Source organism: Empidonax traillii, unplaced genomic scaffold, assembly GCF_003031625.1.
Source record: "Empidonax traillii isolate 1590-97213 ecotype Southwest subspecies unplaced genomic scaffold, ASM303162v1 scaffold414:size517879, whole genome shotgun sequence".
Lineage (NCBI taxonomy): Eukaryota > Metazoa > Chordata > Aves > Passeriformes > Tyrannidae > Empidonax > Empidonax traillii.
Window position 1 is genome coordinate 339,991 of NW_020955607.1, and position 18,571 is coordinate 358,561.

At 37.8% G+C, this 18,571-nt stretch overlaps 1 protein-coding gene across 1 annotated transcript; it reads right to left on the reverse strand.

Annotated features, from left to right (window-relative positions):
* Window positions 1-1,158: 1,158 nt before the first annotated feature.
* Window positions 1,159-17,231, reverse strand: LACTB2 (lactamase beta 2). The gene is made up of 7 exons (XM_027894018.1): window positions 16,959-17,231; window positions 16,198-16,361; window positions 14,760-14,883; window positions 11,911-12,089; window positions 7,675-7,823; window positions 5,852-5,933; window positions 1,159-3,370 (listed from the first exon to the last, which is right to left on the reverse strand). Exons 1-7 carry the CDS (start codon window positions 17,078-17,080, stop codon window positions 3,327-3,329), a joined length of 864 nt encoding a protein of 287 aa, XP_027749819.1. The 5' UTR covers window positions 17,081-17,231; the 3' UTR covers window positions 1,159-3,326.
* Window positions 17,232-18,571: the final 1,340 nt, after the last annotated feature.

An 18,571-nucleotide genomic window follows, 5' to 3' on the forward strand; every position in this document is an offset into this window, starting at 1 on the left:
AAAAACGAATCCTTTTTTGCAGTATGTCTGCATCTATTTCCCACTTCAGACTTAAAAGAAATCAGGTCATCTCATCTCCACAGAACGCAACAAACAGGACTTAACTGGGACAAGACGTGCTTTCCTCAAGCTGTAATCAGCAAGTGCCTTGAGCATTTGGCTGGATGTCCTGTCATACAGTCACCGAGACCCTTGGTTTCAGCTTGGCTTTGTGTTTGTCCTGATGATACAGTCTATACTGAAATGGAAAACATGGCAACCTGTCGCCTCATCTGAAGTTTCCACACCTTCCTTTTATCTGAAGTTCTCTCCTCTGCCACATGAAGTTTCATATGGCTGTCTCGGCCATCTAAAATACCAGACAGACAGCCCTCACTCTGCTTCTTGCCAGTAGGTGGCTGGTCTGTGTTTGCCAGGTTTCTTTCCAGATATCCATGTTTTGCAACACTAGGCTTCAAAATGGTCACATGATTTAGGAAGGAAGTTCCCTACCACCTGAAACAGGGGAAGCCACTAGCACCCGTGCATGTGTGTGCTCAAAACTCCACCAAGGAAACCAAACAGAGGTGGCAAGACTGTGGAGACTTCGGGAGGAAGAGTATTATAGCACCTGCAGTTGTAAGACATAAACAGAAGAACACTCTTCCTATTTGGGCACCTTTCCTGAATTCACTTGTCATCAAACATGCTTAAAGATAGAACCAAGATCAACTCTAAAAGAAGTCTAAATAAGCAAGTAAGTAAGAAACAGAATTAACAAGAAACCCCCAAAAGGCTTTAACTACCATCAAACTTCTCACCTAGGTCTTAAACCTAATAAATGATGCAATCTCTCAGGACAGAATCTTCACGTTAGCTGGCAAGAAGGCTAGAAACACAACTTGTGCTTCCTCCAGTTTCTGTCCTCAGCTGTTTAGAAAGTTAACACAGCAATTGACATTTGCCCTTCTAGCCTGTTGAGACAGAAATTGCTGCTTCTCTTGTTTTTATCTGTAACTTCCAATGCATTCTGCACAGATGAACATATTCACATAAGGGATGTGAATAGGCTAATCCCCATTTTTATACATACATAGCCTATAGCTTACATTACCACCGTTTTTAAATAAACATTCCATCTGACAAAATCAACAAGGAGTCTTGAGACCCTTACAACACGTCATAGCAGATGTAAGCACCCCTTACTACATTACATCTTAGTAACAGTGCAAACTCTGCTCTTAATATTTCAAAGACAATACACAATCATTAATGACTTGTCTGGTTAAACTGCCCTTTCCCTCATTCTTTTTTTTGAAGATGTCAGGCATTTGTTGCAGCACAGCATAGAACACGAAGTTTTCTGATTTGTATCCTCTTGCTCTCTTCGCTGCCTGCAAGTTCCAACAATTCTTTAATGGGATTCTAAAGCCTTTTCCCTGTATTTTAAAACTTATAGTAAAACAGAAAAAGGGTTAGGCAGCATTAGAATTCTTTAGATTAAAAAGAGAATGAGATATCACCTCTTCATACTGCTTTTCTGTTTTAGGTGCTCAGACCTCAGAACAGAAAACTGTGTCATTTCACTGATATTTCTGTTTTCCTGAAGCAAAATGACATAAGAGCATGTGATTTTTTTTTTTTTTAAAGAAAGTAGTGATAGTTATGCTTTTATTCCTAACATGGAAAAGATAACTACAAATTCATGAAATAGCTACAGGAGAACTAATTATTAATGGCAAGAAGCCCCTGAGAAAACTTCTCAGTAACTATGAAGAGACAAAGAATCCAAAAGGAATTGAAAAAAAAATCTTTGTACAGGGAAGAAATAAAAAGAATCTGAAATGGAAAAATGCAAGTAAACAGAAGATACAAGAGAAAGGAAAACTAGGACACTTGAAAAAGACCTCAAAACAGCACTGCACCAAAAGTTAAAAGTGAGTGCATGTCATGATGTGGCCAAAAGTCAGATCAATTAAATTTGCAAAATGCATTATTTTAGCAGAAAGTAATTATTTCCCTTCTGAAAGGGTCTGGCTGCTACTTCAGAATATGATTTCAGTTTTGGATGCTGTTCTCGGGACTTTTTTGTTTTGGATTTGTCCCATCTGATCAGAACAAATGCCATCAACTTCATAAAATAATGCTAATTATGATGACATGCCTTTACATATCCAAACATACTCATGTTTCACAAATGAGGGTACAGGATTGAATGGTGAAAGGTTTTAAGGGACATATATTTGTCTGTGGTAGTTTCAAAACATTCCATATCTGCTTTCATTTTTTAGGGTTGAACCAACACTAAAAGAAGTGTATGTATCAGTAAATCCCACACACTTTGAACACACAAAATAATGCAAATATTTATACACTATTCTTCAGGTGTAAGCTACACAGAGAACTCACAGTTTAAATTAATCATCATTGTATTTTAATACACTATACAGTATCTTACAACCAAATACAACCTTTAGTTAAAATATTTGTAATTTAAGTGGATTTAACAGGAAAACTTGAGGACTGTTAGCTATGGTGTAACAGACAAGGTTAACTTCATATGGTGTGTAATACATATCTCAATTGATATAGATTTTTAATCACATTCTTGCAGAATCTTAGAAGATAAAGAATTTAAGATCCTACTCCAACTCTGCATTTTTGACACTGGTTAGTTAAAATTACTGAATCCTCTGAACGAATTCCATAGAAATAGTGTTTCCACCAGAAAACAGAGAAGCCTGAAATTACTTTCAGTGTTTGTTAAAACCTATAGCAGTGAGCAACCAGGAAAGATAAGCACAGTCAGCTAAATTAGAAAAGGAACATAACCCCCAGTATTTACATTTATTAATAGAAATAACTTGGTTTTTTAGAATGTACAGATAAATTCACAAAAAAAGTCACTTTTTGAGAAGCACTAGCAAATGAAAACAGGTTTAGAATAACATATTTTCTTTTTGCTAGAGATTTTTGATATATCTGATTTATAAAGTTTATTATATTTCTTTATGATATTGTAGTATTAAGTTCATAAGACCTTGCTATTTGTCTTCTGCCACCGATGATGAAACCGGGCATTTTGTAACAAAGGTAAGATTTAGTTCTTCACGCTCATTCCATTATATTAACTCAGTACCTATCAGGATATTTTTAAAATTCCTATGAAGTACAATATGAAAAACATCAGTTAATTGACTGTAACATTGCTTTAAAACTGTGTTACTGATTTTTAAAAAAAAAAGTAAAAATAAGTTTTTACTTTACATATAGGCTGAGCTCATCATTATACTTTTTCATAGAGCAATTGTGCAGATTAAATACATTCTTGAGCAATCTTGTTTAACTTATAAATTGTTTTTCCATCTGAAGCTGGGAGTTTCATCACGTACTGTTAAGAAATAAAAGGCTAAATTAGTCACAAATCAACACTTAGATTCTATTTATAAACATTAGACTATCTCAAACTTAAACCTGTACATGCACATATATGTCCACATGTAATTTTTTATTAAAGCTAGTGAAATACTTTCCTTCAGGCCAGTGTTCAGTTTTAAGGGAAGGTTACATTAACTGTTTCAAAATGTAACCTAGCAATATCAAGAGTGATTAATAAAAAGGGTTTAATAATACTCTAGTTATTTAAAGTTCAGAATATAAAACTTTCTAGATATTAAGAAATCTGAGGTGGCAGAGCCCTTGTTGTACTTTCTGAAATATATAAACTCTAGAGGGAAAAAAGTCTGAACTGCCAAATTAGGAATAGCCAAATTATTTTTATCTCTTCATTGGCTGTGATATAATGACCAAATTATTTATATCCAAACCTGGGAGAAAGCTTTCATGCACATATTGTGCTGATCTGTAAAGGCAGCGTCACTCCCAACTGAAGTTATAAAAGTTACGTACTAAGAAAAACTGCAATCCCTCGTGGGAAGCGGTACATTAGTGACTGCAGCAGACAGCATATGGACATCATTCGCATTGAGAAACTCCCTTGTAAGGCTGTAATGTGCCTGTCACACTCATTAGCGATACTGACAAGATGTTTCTTGGGAAAAATATTTTGTGAAAATTAGGCAGACAATGTTATGTCTACAACTCAAGTCTTCCATAATGAGAACAAAATTTGAAATGCTGCAACTCTGAGTAGGTGGAAAGGACATCAAAGGACATAAAAATCAAATGAGCAAGTACCATGAGAGTACACAAGCATTTGTATGCTATGTGCCCAGAACCAACAGAATCAGTTTTCCCTAACAGATGTCCTTAATTTGAACTGAAAAATGGACAAAGGTCACATGATGTTAAGCGTTTACCATAGACCTGGGCCTAGGCTTGTATTTAAAAATTCAGCAACTGCAGAGATCAACAGCAAAAAAACCAACAAGTGTTACGATGAGATTGTTTTCCTCCTTCTCTGTGAGCACAAACTGAAGTTTAAAAACCAAACCAAACCAAAAAACTTCAAAGGGCAGTTCTTGTGCTTCCTGCGAAACAGGAGCATACATCTGAATCAAGGACCTCCAACTGGAGTCACAATTATTCTGATTAGTATCTCCTTAATATTTTCAAGCAATTGATTCTTTGTGAACAAATAACTGACTGTATCTGCTGTCTCTTCAAAACTGAAGAGTGATTTCTGAGGAAAACTGAGTTATTTTTGTTCAGTAAACACAGAAATGGTATTTTTGGGAAAACAAACAAACAAACAAATACCCTTAAGTCTGTAGCTCACTCAGACAAAGTAATTCCCAGACATTCAAGATGCACACAGGGTTTTGTAGGGAAGACTGCAAGTCTACCTTTCAAGGGAAAGTTAATTTATCCACTACTTGATCTAAACAGAAAATGCTGTTTCTTAAATTACTCTGGTAGTGAAAGGAAGGGATAACCAGTCAACAGTGCCTGATGCTCTTAAGGAATCTGCTGGAGCCAAAGTGTAGAAACGTGTAGGCCAATAATGTATATTAATAACCAGGAATTGAGATAATATTTAAAAGCTGATGCAGTATCATGCTGGTAAGCTTCTATGGCATTCTGCACAAGTAATCCTAAAGACAACATTTTCTGAACTTCAGTAATGACTGTATTTGTGTGACTCTAGTCTATTTTCTTTGAATAAAAAGGTTATTATTACTACAAAGATTAAGTTTCAGTTGTTCAATTAGTATCTAGTAGCTGTTTTATCATTAAACTAAACAGAAGGTCTAAGCTGAAAAAAACCCACTAATTTTATGTTGTTATTCAGGCTGGCAAATGCTGAAAATCTGAAACAGCTGTAAATATTTGTGTAATTGCTTACGTATAAGTAGACAGTTCTGGGTGCAGTTATGTAATGAACAGGAAGAAATATATTCCTTAGCTTCTATCTGAATAACATTTCCATATGCACACGCCATTACAGAAATAGAAACAGTAAACTAAATACAGTTGCTCTGCTTAGGTACCATACTAATCAGAAATTGTAAAAATTTACACTGCTTGGTTTTAAGCATCTCTAGAACACATACACACAAAAATATGCATTTGAGAAATGCAGAAACTTAAAAGCAAACCCATAAAATGCTATGCACTTGCAAATTTAGGTATGAATTCCAGAAAATACACAAAGCTATAAATGCTAGCATTAGGAATGTATTCTACGGTATGCTGTGAATAAAAATTTAAAGGTATCTGCATTGTGCTCTAAGCAAGTCACAGATACTTTGTGGAATATTTTCTAAAAGTTTGGAAATACTGTACAACCATTTTGTATATTACTCTCTTGCACTTTCCCCCTCTAAAATAATGCATTATAATAAAATGAGTAATAGTACATAGAACATGAAAATAAAAATGACCCTCCTTTTACCCTCCATCCACAACTTACACACTTTTCCTTCTTTTTCCAGCTTCTTCAAGTGGACTAAGAGGTTATTTTCTGCTGCTAGAAGTAAATTTTCAGGGATTTCCTAATGGGAACAAAAAATATGCATGTTGTTTTTGTTTAAATATCCATCAATTATCTTTTCAATATATGGAACTCATGGTTTATTACCACACATTTTCCTCTTCTGAATTGCCATGCTGAACATTCTGTTAGTTACAGGAAACTGAGATGAGTAAATAATTTTCACACCAGTTAAACTAGCAGTCTAACAATACATTTTTTTTACTTTGCTCCTTTTTGCATTATCCATTTGTATGATGCAAACTTTGGCCAGCATCAAGAAGACTGCTCTTCTGAGCTTGGTCTGCACTGGGTTTTCAGTGGAGCTGAGTATTTTTAAAGACAAATTTAAGACGTATTTCTCCACATATACTTATGTCTTCTATTCCATGACAACATTTGCATAGGTTTAAATATCCTGTAGTGATTAGTATCTGAAAATAAGTGAGCAATTAAAAATGTAACAGCTTCAGGAGGACAAAACTTCTCTTAAAATTTTTCAGTGCTCATTAGGTAACAAATGGTAACATTGGTTGCCCAGAGAAGCTGTGGCTGCCCCACCCCTGGAAGTGTTCAAGGACAATGTAGGTAGGGCTTTGAGCAACCTGGTCTAGTGGAAGATGGCCCTGCTTTTGGCAGGGGGTTGGAACTACAAGACCTTTAAGGTTCCTTCCAACCCAAAGCATTCTATGGTTCTATGATGATTGCTCAAAATCCCCCTCTCCAGCTCTATCATCCTAAAAGTAAAGATTTTTTTTGTTTTGTTTCTGAAAATTAAAAAGTTCTCAATAATATTAGTGTGGCAGGAAAATTCACTAGAAAATTAGTTAAATAAATTGTGAACCTTTAGAATACTTCGAGAGCATACACTTGTCTTTGTAATATAAACTTTCAGTAGTAGTGAAAAAATTCTTATATATACAGGACAAGTGATTTGTGATTTACAGAAACATGACATCGCTGTATACTTAAAAACTAGTTGATCAGGCTGGAAAACTGCAGAAGCTGAACTGCTACAGGTACATCAGCATTGCAAAACATTCAATTTGATGTAGTCATTCTTTCAGAAATGGGGTCAGCATAACCATGAAAAACGAGTCCTGAAGCTGTTACAAATCTGTGCATAAGCCAAAGCCATTGGCAACTTTGTCATCTGCCTCCTTAGTAAATGCTGCATCTCTTATCTCTGCTTGGTAGGAAGGGCAACCCCCACACATCAGGGAGAAATTGCAGAGGCTACATGAAGAATGATGAAGTAGCAAGAAAATACTCCTACGCCTGTCTAATGACACACACAAGCTATCCAACCTCTGAGTTGCAATATCCATCTCTCTGGAGCTGCAGTTTACCTGCAGTCTCCTGTAGACTGACAAATCAGGAACTAGAAGTTCTAACCAATCTTCAGGAGACTCCAAACACAGTTTGGCAAATCAGTGACTAACAGCCATTCTATACTTTTCACTTAGAACCAAGCACTACAACTCTATTTTTGCTTCATCCTATGTGCAAAACTGTGCTTAGGGCCGTCTAGATAGTGAAATAAGAAGTTCGTAAGAATCATCTGGGTCTCACTCCAATGAAGTGCTTAAGCAATACAATTTAGATAAAGTCATAGGTGAATCCTGAACAAATAGAAAATTTTTTTCTCTCTTTTAAGAGGCCACCATGGTCTTCACTCAAAGGCTTCAACCATCACGTACAATTTTATGAACATAACCTCAATTTTCCTCAGCTTGATCTAAAAAGTTTTAATCAACAATTACCTTGTATACTATCTTTACAAGCTCTGAGGATGTGTATGATTTTCCAGCATTCTTCTGGAACACATTTATAATTTGCTGTTCACGTGCAATTCGGTGAGAAATGTAGTTTTGGATTCTAGTATTTGCATCACGTACTACAGGGCCATGACCTAAAAATCAGAACACACGTACCAGAGCACTATTACTCAAATCTGAAATTAAGTATTTTATTGAATAATTGAAACATTCTTAAGTAAACTCTGGTAGATTTAAGAGTCATAAGAAAGAAGCAGCACCTTTTTGTATCACCCTGTCAGAGTATCCTTGATGTTGTCAGACACCCTTTGAATGATTTTGTGGGGTGTTTTTTTTTTTTTTTTTTTGTTTGTTTGGTTGGTTGTTTTTTTCCCCCATCATATAAATAGACCAAAATTAAATTTGAATGTCTGTATCACAGTCTGCAACTGAAAAGCATTAAGATGGAAAGGAAGAATTAGGATATGAAAAGTCTGAATGGGTAAAAGGAATACTTCAGATGGAATAATGAAAGCAAGGGAAGACTACTTTAGGCTATTAGAAAAAATGGAAAGGAGTTCACTGCTGAGCAAATTTTAAAATGAGATTCATGTTATCATAGTATCTTTGTTTGCCTGTCTCCCCCTCCCCAAAGGACATTGATACTGATGATTTAAACTGATACTGGCCTTCGAACAATAGTGGCTGATGTAAAGGGTTCAGGTACTACTGTCCTGTTGGGGACTACCTAGCAAGCACTGAGGAGGTATCTTTAATTGTGACAGGTAATTTTCCAGGAGAGATCTTCAAAACGGATTCATACACTGTATTTTATTCCTTTAAAAACACAAGTGATCGTAAGTATGATAAAAAAAATTAACAGAAGGGACAAATCAATGAGCCAATCAGAATGTGCCAGCACAGGAATAAGCAAGGCACAGGGAAAGTTACAGGTGGGTCATTTTATGTCCAGCTGGTTAATAAACAAAGCACACACGTTTCTTTCCTGGACTGATTGTGGCAGATCAGAAATGTTCAACTTACTGCCAGGTCTTTGAATCACCTTACAAAAAGGCTTAATTGGTAAAGCACTAACCCTTATGGAAAAATCAAATACTGCCTCATGGTACACTAAAATGACAGATGAAAATGTTCTTCAGCCATGAGAATTACATGTACAGAAATTAATGTTTTACCTATTGAGAAATTTACTTGCATGAATATTCATCACATGCTTTTTATAGCAAGATTTCCTATTTCTTTGCCTGTATATCTCACCTGAAGTAGCAACAGCAGTTTCCAGCTCTGCCAATACAAACTCTGAGTAATTTATAAAATTAGTAGAAAAGAAACTACTGTAAAAAACCATAGCTCTCTTTTAGAAGCTATTTAGAATCATTCAAATTGGACAGTTTCTTTTCAGATTCTTGTACTATTTAAAAAAATCACCTTATTCTTTACTTGTACTTTGGGTTAAGTGACTAAATGCCTTTTTAGTATTAAGGCTTTTTAAATTAAAGCTTATTTTGCCTGAGGACAGGCAGCTTATAGAAAAGAAGCTATTAATTTTTCATGTTTTGAATATCTGTGAACTAAAGTGTCAAAGGAATGTGTTCTTCTTTAAGTCAAAATATACACATCTCAACTTAAACACTCACTTCAGCACATTTGAAATTACCAAATATAGCTTGAAGCTTACCTTGTGTAAATATAGTATTATAAATATAAGAATACGTAATGTGCAAATATAAAACTATACCGTCATATGCATTTATATTTCATGATTTCAAACACATTTAATCAGAAGCTTTTGTCCCTTAACACTGCTACCATTTATAAAAACAAACCATTTCATTCAGAAAAAACACATTAAGATATACAAAGCAGAGACTAGAACGGGAACTGTCCTTTCTCTTGCATTCTCTCAGGACAGAAGTCTCATTAAAGTAATCAGAAGTAAGGCCTGCACGTGGAATCACAGGGCATCTCAAAACCTGTCCCTACTCTTCTAAGTGATTTAACTGACTTAAACTACAAGACCAATGTCAGGACCTGAAATGGAATCCATATTTTGCAAAGTTAAAGGCATTTCATATCCATTACATCATGTGATCCCTAGCTGATGTGTATGCATATACATATGTTAAAATGATGTCAGAAAGTTAGGAACTAAATCCAGATGTGGATCTTTCCCATCCATCATTTTTCCAAGACAGCAATACAGTTAACTTCATCCATAAATGGATTTACATCCGAATAAATGTAAAACGTTTCTGAGCACGTGAAAAGCACTATCAAAATATGACTGCCATTTCACGAATTTATATCAGACTGATTCATATTATTTTCTAGTAACACATTGTGAAATAATACAGATTCTTTTATTTTAAATTACAGCACAAAGGACAGAACTGAAGAAAACAACTGGCTCATGAAATTTTGCACCGATTCCTAACTCCAGTACCATTTTTTCTGTATTATGAAGGAATACTGTTCATTATTACAGGATGGGGAGCCCTCTGCTGACTAAAATGCCCTTTTCTTATCCCAAGGATTCTCATCAAATACTGGCTGTAAGCAGATGTCATAAGTATTCTGCCTGAGTCACTTCTACATTAAATTGAAAAAGAAGTGTGGAAGTGGAATGATTGGCAAAATTCAGCTACTCACACCCAGCCAGCAGTCAGCTTGTTACAAAAAATCATCAATTCTAAGGCTGTCATGAGTGCTCAAGCATAGATGGAGAACAGAAAAACAGTTTAAGAATTATGAAGACCTAAACTGCAGTACAGACAAAGTACTGAACTTACACAGAATGTATAGTAAAGCAAACTACCTTCTGCTATAGTTACCCAGCAGCATAAACAATTGTTCTGATTGAGCAATAACCATCTTCTACCCAACTGCACATACATTTTGTGGTGCATGGATGAAAAAAGAAAGTTAATTCTGAACCAACTCAATACTTGGCCATCCATCACTGAAAATGCATAATATCAGACTGGCTTACTAACTGCAAGTACAGTACAAGCACAGTTACACCAGTAGCAAACAGTTACAAATAAAAGGCACAAATATTCAGTCTGGGTGAATGTGTAATCTAGATACATAACCATTAAGAACAGAGTGAAATACAACAGATAAAATTGATAAACAAAATAGAATTTGGCATATATGGACTTTTGGAAGGCAGAAATTCAATTAGAGGAACAGACTGAAAGAGAGTAGAACATTTGAGTGAGATTCTGGAAGCCAAAATAGTTTTTGTTTAAACAGAAGTTAAGTCAATAACTATGACCAAGTCACTATTCTGTCTACATGAGCCTTCATGTCCATAGAATATCTTTAATGATGTTTTTCTTAAATAGCATTTTTATGCTTACATCTTAAAGCACTTAAAGGACACCTACTTCAAAAGAAGGCTATTTTAAGACTGAACACAAGACAGTAGGCTAAACATAGATGGTTAACGGAGCAACGTAGACACAGTAGCTCAGAATGACAAGTTGAAAAAGATGAAACAGAAGAAGGCAGAAAAAATCCTGAGATGTAGCTCTGAAAAAGCAAACGACTTTGTTACATAATGAGTTCTTAAAATGCAGTCTTGTCAAACAGATACATGATTTATGTAAAAAGTAAATGCATTCCCAATGTTTAGAGGAAAGAGTTGAAAAAAATTAAAGAAAAATCATAGACTGAGTGAATAGGTAACTTATTTTTAGAACATGTTTGGCCTCTTGGCTCTTGTTCAAATTTAATCCAAGTCATTAACTAAGACAACCATTTCACAGTTCTGCAGCTTTTCATGATGAATTTGTGACTAATCTGTGCTGCAAAGGACAGACATCTCTCTCAAAAAACTTTGCTAGGTATTCACAGTGGTAGAATACATGGGGATAGAAAGGCCCAAAAGAACAACTATTATTTTTATTTCCAGAGTTTTAAGAAAACTAAATTTGCTGTATAATTCAAACAGTGACTTTGGCCTCTGGAGGCTTTAGGCACAGAAACATAAGATTCACCCTCAAATGGAGAATTTCAGGAAGGAAAGATACCTATCACTAAAAGTTTTCAAGTCTTGCAAACCACCATGCCATAAAGTCATTTTAGCTTAGTGCTTATCAAGTAATGAATTGTTACATCAAGAATGGTGTTTGATTGTAATAAGAGTTCTCAGAGTCTTAGAGGAGATACTTCAAAATTACACAGTAAAAGAAAGAAGTTAAAAATAGAACCACTTACCTGGATATATCAAATCTGGTTTCATTTCTAACAACCTTTTCAAGGTTTTCATGTAATCATACAGGTCTTCAATTACTGTTGTTCCTTCCCCTAAAATACAGTCACCGGAAAACACAGCATTTTCTTCTTCTAGATGTAAAATCATGTGATCATCAGTGTGTCCTGGTGTATATAAAACTCTGTTTAAAGAACAACAACAAAAAAACATCAGTTTTTCATGCAGCAAATATGCTTAATTTTTGAAGGTAGAACAAATAATAATAAATTCAGACACTTGCAAAGCAGCCCACAAGAATCAGAAAAAATGAACAAAAAAAGGCTGAAAAGTTGATGTAACCAGGGTATCACTTTGTCTAATGCCAGCCCATTTCCTTATACCAGGTAGAGAACACAGATCATCATCTCTAACTTTACTTACTGACATGCCCTTACTTACATGACACATCATCATACATGTGCATTAAGGGAGCTGACTAGCCATGTAAAATTTCTGGTTTAGAGGGCTTTACTCTGAAGCTTTCAAAAAGAAAGATTGAAATGTTATTTCCAAATTGAAAAGCGTGACATTCTTGACATACACCTTGCACTTAGCAATGAGATTAAGGATGATGTCTATTCCTTTAGAAATTACCTCTAAACTTCTGCATCTGACCCAGATAAAGTTAAATCTCACAAAATTTATTTCTCCCTGAAAGCCCTATGGCACAGAGGAGCAGAGCCACCAAATACAATGAACCATGGTCTATACATTCTCTATACAGGTCATTAAACAACTGAATGGTAACGATTAAGGACCCACTCTTGAATGAGCCCTGCATCAGCATGCAGCAAAGGGACAGTGGATATGTGTGTATATATGGTAACCTGAGCCAAGGAGCTGCACTGTGGTGCCCTTTCACTAGGATTTATGAAAGGCAGAAGGCCTTTACACTGAGGCTGATGCAGACTGAGAGTGACACAGCTCTGACCAGCATCACTGCTGAACCTGATCACAATCTTTCTGTTAATGGCAGATGCATCAGTGATCAGGAACTGACAGAGCTGGTGCCAAGCACGGTGTACAGGGAAAGGCTAAACAGCTCCCAGCCAGGGCTGGGAGACCACAAGTGCAGCACCATCCAGTGCCACAACTTCCAGCTCTTACTGAATACTGAGTTCAGAAGGAAGCAGGTGAGCCATCACCCTATGGAAGCAACATCAAAATCAAGATGATGGGTTGTATCTTGCCGTTGTGGGAAGTGTTATCCTCCAGCTCTTGATGAAACTTTACCAGGAAACCACTAACATGGAAAAACAATGGAAAATGAACCCAGCACTGCCTGGCACACCTTGAAAACTTGAAGGTTGCTAACTAAAATTTAACATGCAGATACTGTTATCTTGGACCCAGTAGTGGATCTGAGAGTATCCTTAAAGAGCTTACTGGATTAATCAGGTGAAAATACCTGCTTTTAACCAAGCACAAAGTTTGGCTGCTCTACCCCATCACAACTCTATAGGGGCTGTGATGTCTATTATAAATTCTCACCAGGCTGAACAAGGACACCAGACCACATGACAGGGAACTCCTGTGCTTAGTGGTATCATCATCTTAATCCGGGAACTAGCCCTCTATTTAGTCCCACAAGTGTTGGCTAACAACCCCTTAACTCTGACAACACACTTGAACAAGCTCCCAGTCCTCACAATAAAGTCCTCAAAGGTGTTGGCTAACTAGCCTTGTATTTTTACAATACAGTTCCCAGCTCCCACAACAGCACAGCTAGCTTGTCTGAGCCCTCCAGGAAGTGAGCTGGGGTGTGGGACTGATGCAGGCATGAGTCTGAAGGCAGAAAAGGAAGTTGGCTCAGAACAGTGCTGCCCCATCTCCGTGGGATCCTCTCTGCCAATCACAACTTTCCTGTTGTGACAGTCATAATGTTTGAGACCATACATGCTTAGGCCTGGTCCTCTACCACCTCAAAATTTCAAAATGTGCCACTCTTGTCTTACTAGGATTGAAATTTAAAAAGCTGGGTTACATCTTTAAATTTTTGTCCAAACATGGGCCACTTAGGGAAGTGAAAGGTCTTCAACATGAAATATAATACTCTTTTTAAATTTTTTTTTTTTACACTTACAAAATAAAATGCTTTTGGACTAATATGTCTTTAGAATACCCTTTTTTTTTTTTAAAGGGGGCTTTTTTTTTTCTTCCAATCAACCAATTGACATTTTGCAAGTTTGGGTATAATTCTCAGCTAAACTGAGGAAACCAAGCAAACTTTGCCCTTAGAAGCGTAATGCAAGAAGCCTGGAAAGAGAATGATCAGACCTTTTTGTTGTGTGTGTGCTTCCATGAGGCAGAGTGGCCTTCTGTATCTGTCATTCAAACTAACATTACAGGCAATATACTCCCTGGCAAGAAGACCTCCCAGACTGGCACCCTACAAGAACTTGACAGGTTCAAGGTTTAAAATTTAACATTTTAAGTATTAAATGTTTTAGTCTCTCCTTGGGAAATATTTTTAAAATAAAGAGAAAGGTGTGATAAATAATCCATCCAGACTACCACACACTTTCACAAAAGTATCAATTTTTATAGTAACTACTTATGTACAAGTGATAAGAAAGTATGTAAAATTTTATTTGATTTTCCCAAAGAAAATATTTTTCTAGGGCTAACTCCTGATAATTCTTATTCATAAAACTGATTTCTTTTTATTAACATACCTGCTGGACTATGATAAGAAGTCCACATGCATAAGTGCTGAAAAGACTAGATGTATGGATTTGCAATCATAGAAATTAGGATACATGTATGCGTCGGAATTCTGAAGAGAAAAGAACTTGCAGAAATCGGTGTTTACCTGAGTGTGGCTCCCTCTGTCTGTATCACATCTCCATCCTTAAGATAAAAATATTTATGTCCTCCTTCTATTGTTTCTTCACGGTGAGGGACACGAGGGAGCTTAGAGATGCGATATGCCGAGTCTAATATTTAAAGAAAGTAAAGAAATTGATGTTTGGAATTTTTTCACTAACAAAGCTAATTCCACAGGAAGGTTACTTTTTTAATGAGTACTATTAACTACCACACAGTATGAATACAAAACTAGAAACAACATATTCTGTATAGTAACTTCATGTTTGTAAAGCAACCTTATTCCAGAGCCAAAAACACTGAATAGAGAAAGCCACTGATTTTGAATACTGTACTCTGTACCAGCAACAAATTAGAAGATGAAAAAAACAGTCACAAATGAAATTAAAAGGAAAGTCAGCAATTATTATATTTTACAAATATTCCTTCTTGACTCATCAAGAGCCACCCTGCATAAACTTTTACAATACCACTCAGATTTCTGCACTCACATTCTCATTATGATTCAGAAAAGCATCATTCAACATTTGCCTAAAACTGCACGAAGATTTTTTGAGCTGCAACTTCCCTCAGCTTTAATTGTTCTGAACTGTGCATGCCTTGGCTGGAGCAGCAGAACCCAGAAACACATTTATATCCCTTGCTAGTCTCTATATCCCATGCTCAATGGTTGGCAAGCCCAACATCTTCACCAAGACACCAACTGTTTTCAGTTTTTCTTTGCAGAAAAGAACTTGGCAGTTTTACAAAATAAAGCCTGTGACAAAGTTCATGATAAAGTTCAACAATGTTAAGAATTACTGCATTATCCATACTGCTTATTCTCTTCCCAGATACCAAAGCAGAAATGTCTTCTACTGTTTATCAACATGGAATACACATTTTTAGATCAGAATTTATCTGCAGACTGCCCTACCAGTTTTCCCTCATGATCTGAGGCCTACGAATTTGTCAGCAATTATTAGTGGGCTCCTGTAAGAAATCTCAAAGTTATGCATGTTTCTTTTTCAAAATTCAAGTTATTTGTTTTTACACAAGTGAAGATAACAATCAATGTGTCACTGCAGTCAATGTAAAAAGGAAGGATTAACAACTTTTTCTCACATCACTTAATACCATGTAAGCTGCTGATGGTAATCTAAGTTCTCATTATTCACACAAAAGAAAAAATCACTATGAAGGTAAGCACAGGCACTGAAGAAAAACTGTAGTACTACAAGTACAATATTCAGATTATTCATTGCTCTCATTCAACACACTGCAACAGTATCATGAAATTACACGTACTTTATATGAAGATTCCAGAAGAATAATCAATCTGATTTGCACAGAAGCATTTAGTTAATGTTTTTTACTTGCCATGTATCCAACATTTTCAATGTTATTATGAAATGAGATTTCAATATCTGAAATCTCTGGCCTACCATTCGGGACGTTTTTGCAGATATCGGGTATTCCACCAGTATGATCACGATGCCAGTGTGTCACTAAAATTTCTTGAATAGAGACATTGAACTCCGACAGTGCCTGCTTTAAACAGCTGATATATTCAGGAATAGCTGGCTCTCCGGTGTCAATAAGGACTCTTCTACACACGGACAAAAAAAAGGGAGGGACATACAAACGGCAGAGAATTAAGAGTGTTCATTTGAAACACAAATAATAATAAAAGACGTCAAGATTGCATGGTAATGTGGCAATAATGAATGTCTCCATACCCAGACGCCATCTCTATCTTCCTGATATTCCAACCCCGTGTCATGACAATTTAAAAAGTGGGATAAATAATAACCATAGCCCACACATTTACAACTCCGGGACAAGTGGCAGGAGCCACAGTTTAGCACGGCCGGGGAGCTGCGCGGCCCGGGGCTCCCACCCGCTTCCCTCGGGGAATTCCCGGCCTCTTCCCAAGGGTCGCACGGCCGAGGCTCCACACTCCACCTGTCCAAGCCACCTCCAGGCACTGGCCCCGAAAAAATTTAATGCTGAACTGTTTCTTTCCTCTTTTTCGCCCCGGTTAAGGGACTTGTGAACAGGCCGGCGGCCGCCTCTCGCTCCGGATGCAGCGCACAGCCCCCCGGCGGGACGGGGGAAGCGACCAGGGCCGGGGGAAGGGGGACGGGGAACGACCTCCGCCGCCCCGTCCCCTTTCCCATGCCCCGTTCCCGAGCAGGGTCGGTACCTGTGCCCGGTGCCCACCAGGTAGGTGTTGGTGCCCTGCAGAGTCATGGGCCCCGGGTTGCAGCCCAGCACCCGCACCACCCGCGACGAGAGCCGCTCGATGCGAGGCAGCAGCGACACCATCCTTGCAGCGAATTCCCCCGAATCCCCGGTTCCGCTCCCCTCACAACACCAGCGAAGGGGGAAGACGGAAGCCTGTACTGCCGGTGCTCCGCCTCCCGGTGCTCGGTCGCACCGCCTTCCGCCCGGCTGGGGGGCGAGCCGGCCGTGAGGCGGCTGCTCCCGGCCCGCGGCCAGGGCGGGGCGGCTGCCGGGATTCACCTGGGACTCGGCTCTGGGAACGGACACCGGGGTGATCCCCTGGGATAAAGTTATCCTTCGTGGAGAACAGTTCTCAGGGGAATTCAGTTCTCCTTTTCCGTATCGGTGCCTCGCTGCTGCTCCGGGAGAAGCAGGTCCACGCTGTGCTGGATTCTTCCAGAGAAATTTGCTGTAGGGACAGTTGTGCCTTCTCTATATTCCAGGAACGTACCCACTTATAGAGTGTATAGGAGCTATATATGCTCCTGTATGGCATAAAGGAGCCATTTAGGATGCAGCATTTAAAAAAAAAAAAAAAAAAAAAAAAAAAAAAGGGGAGCTACTGGAGAACGTCCAGTGAAGGGCCAGTAAGGTGATGAAGGGACTGGAGCATCTCTTTTGTTAGGAGAGGCTGAGAGAGCTGGGACTGTCCGCCCTGCAGAAGAGCAGACTCAGGAAAATCTCATCACTGTGTATAAATATGCAAAGGGAGGGTGCATAGAAGACCAAGCCAGGCTCTGTCACAGGGCCATTGCTGCTGGCCCTGTCGTGGTGCCCAGTGCCAGAAACAAAGGCAGTGGGGCACAGTCCAAAACACAGGATGTTCCTTCTGAACATGACGAAACACTTTTTTACTGTGAAGGTGACCAGGAGCTGGCACAGGTTACCCAAGGGGATTGTGGAGTCTCCATTCTGGGAGATACTCAAAAGTCATCTGGACATGGTCCTGGGCAACTGGCTCTAGGTGGCTCTGCTTGAGCAGGGGTTTGGACCAGATGACCTCCAGTGATCCTACCTCAGCCATTCTGTGATTTTGTGAAATTTTGTCAGTGTCAGGTAGTGATACTGTGTTTGCAAACAGCTTTCCTGCTAGAGTCTGCAAGGTGCTGAAATTCACCTGTTTGGCTTTGCAGTGTCCCTTCTGAACCCCCCAATTATTTATCTTTCAACTGACATTGTTAAAGAAATTAGGGCAGACTTGTTCTCTCCTTAAACCACCTGTTAATGAAGAATAAGCATAATTTAACCTGAAATAAAAGCAGGTAATATTATGGGAACTTTACCAATATTAGAATTTCAAACATAATCTGATTGTTTTATACCTGTATTACATCCTATATGCTACCTATAAGAAATAAATGTAAATTTCTAAGATGATCATAGCAATACAAAGAACAAATAGTGTTTGGTGGCAGCACATTTCTTTTTCTTAAATGTTCTTTTCATTATGTTAAAATAGAGGTGCAACTCTAATGTGTGATCTAGGGCCATTTCTAGTATTTGCATGGGCAAACAGAACAGATTCTCACTGTC

Bases quoted from the DNA above. Each gene is read 5' to 3' on its own strand.
- LACTB2 (XM_027894018.1), bottom strand. From the start codon at position 17,080: ATGGTGTCGCTGCTGCCTCGCATCGAGCGGCTCTCGTCGCGGGTGGTG. The intron at 7,824-11,910 runs GTAAGTGGTTCT...TCTGATTTTTAG, and splicing joins ACCAGATTTGATATATCCAG to GTCATGGCCCTGTAGTACGT. The intron at 3,371-5,851 runs GTAAGTTGTGGA...ATTTCTTAACAG, and splicing joins GGAAAAAGAAGGAAAAGTGT to TACGTGATGAAACTCCCAGC.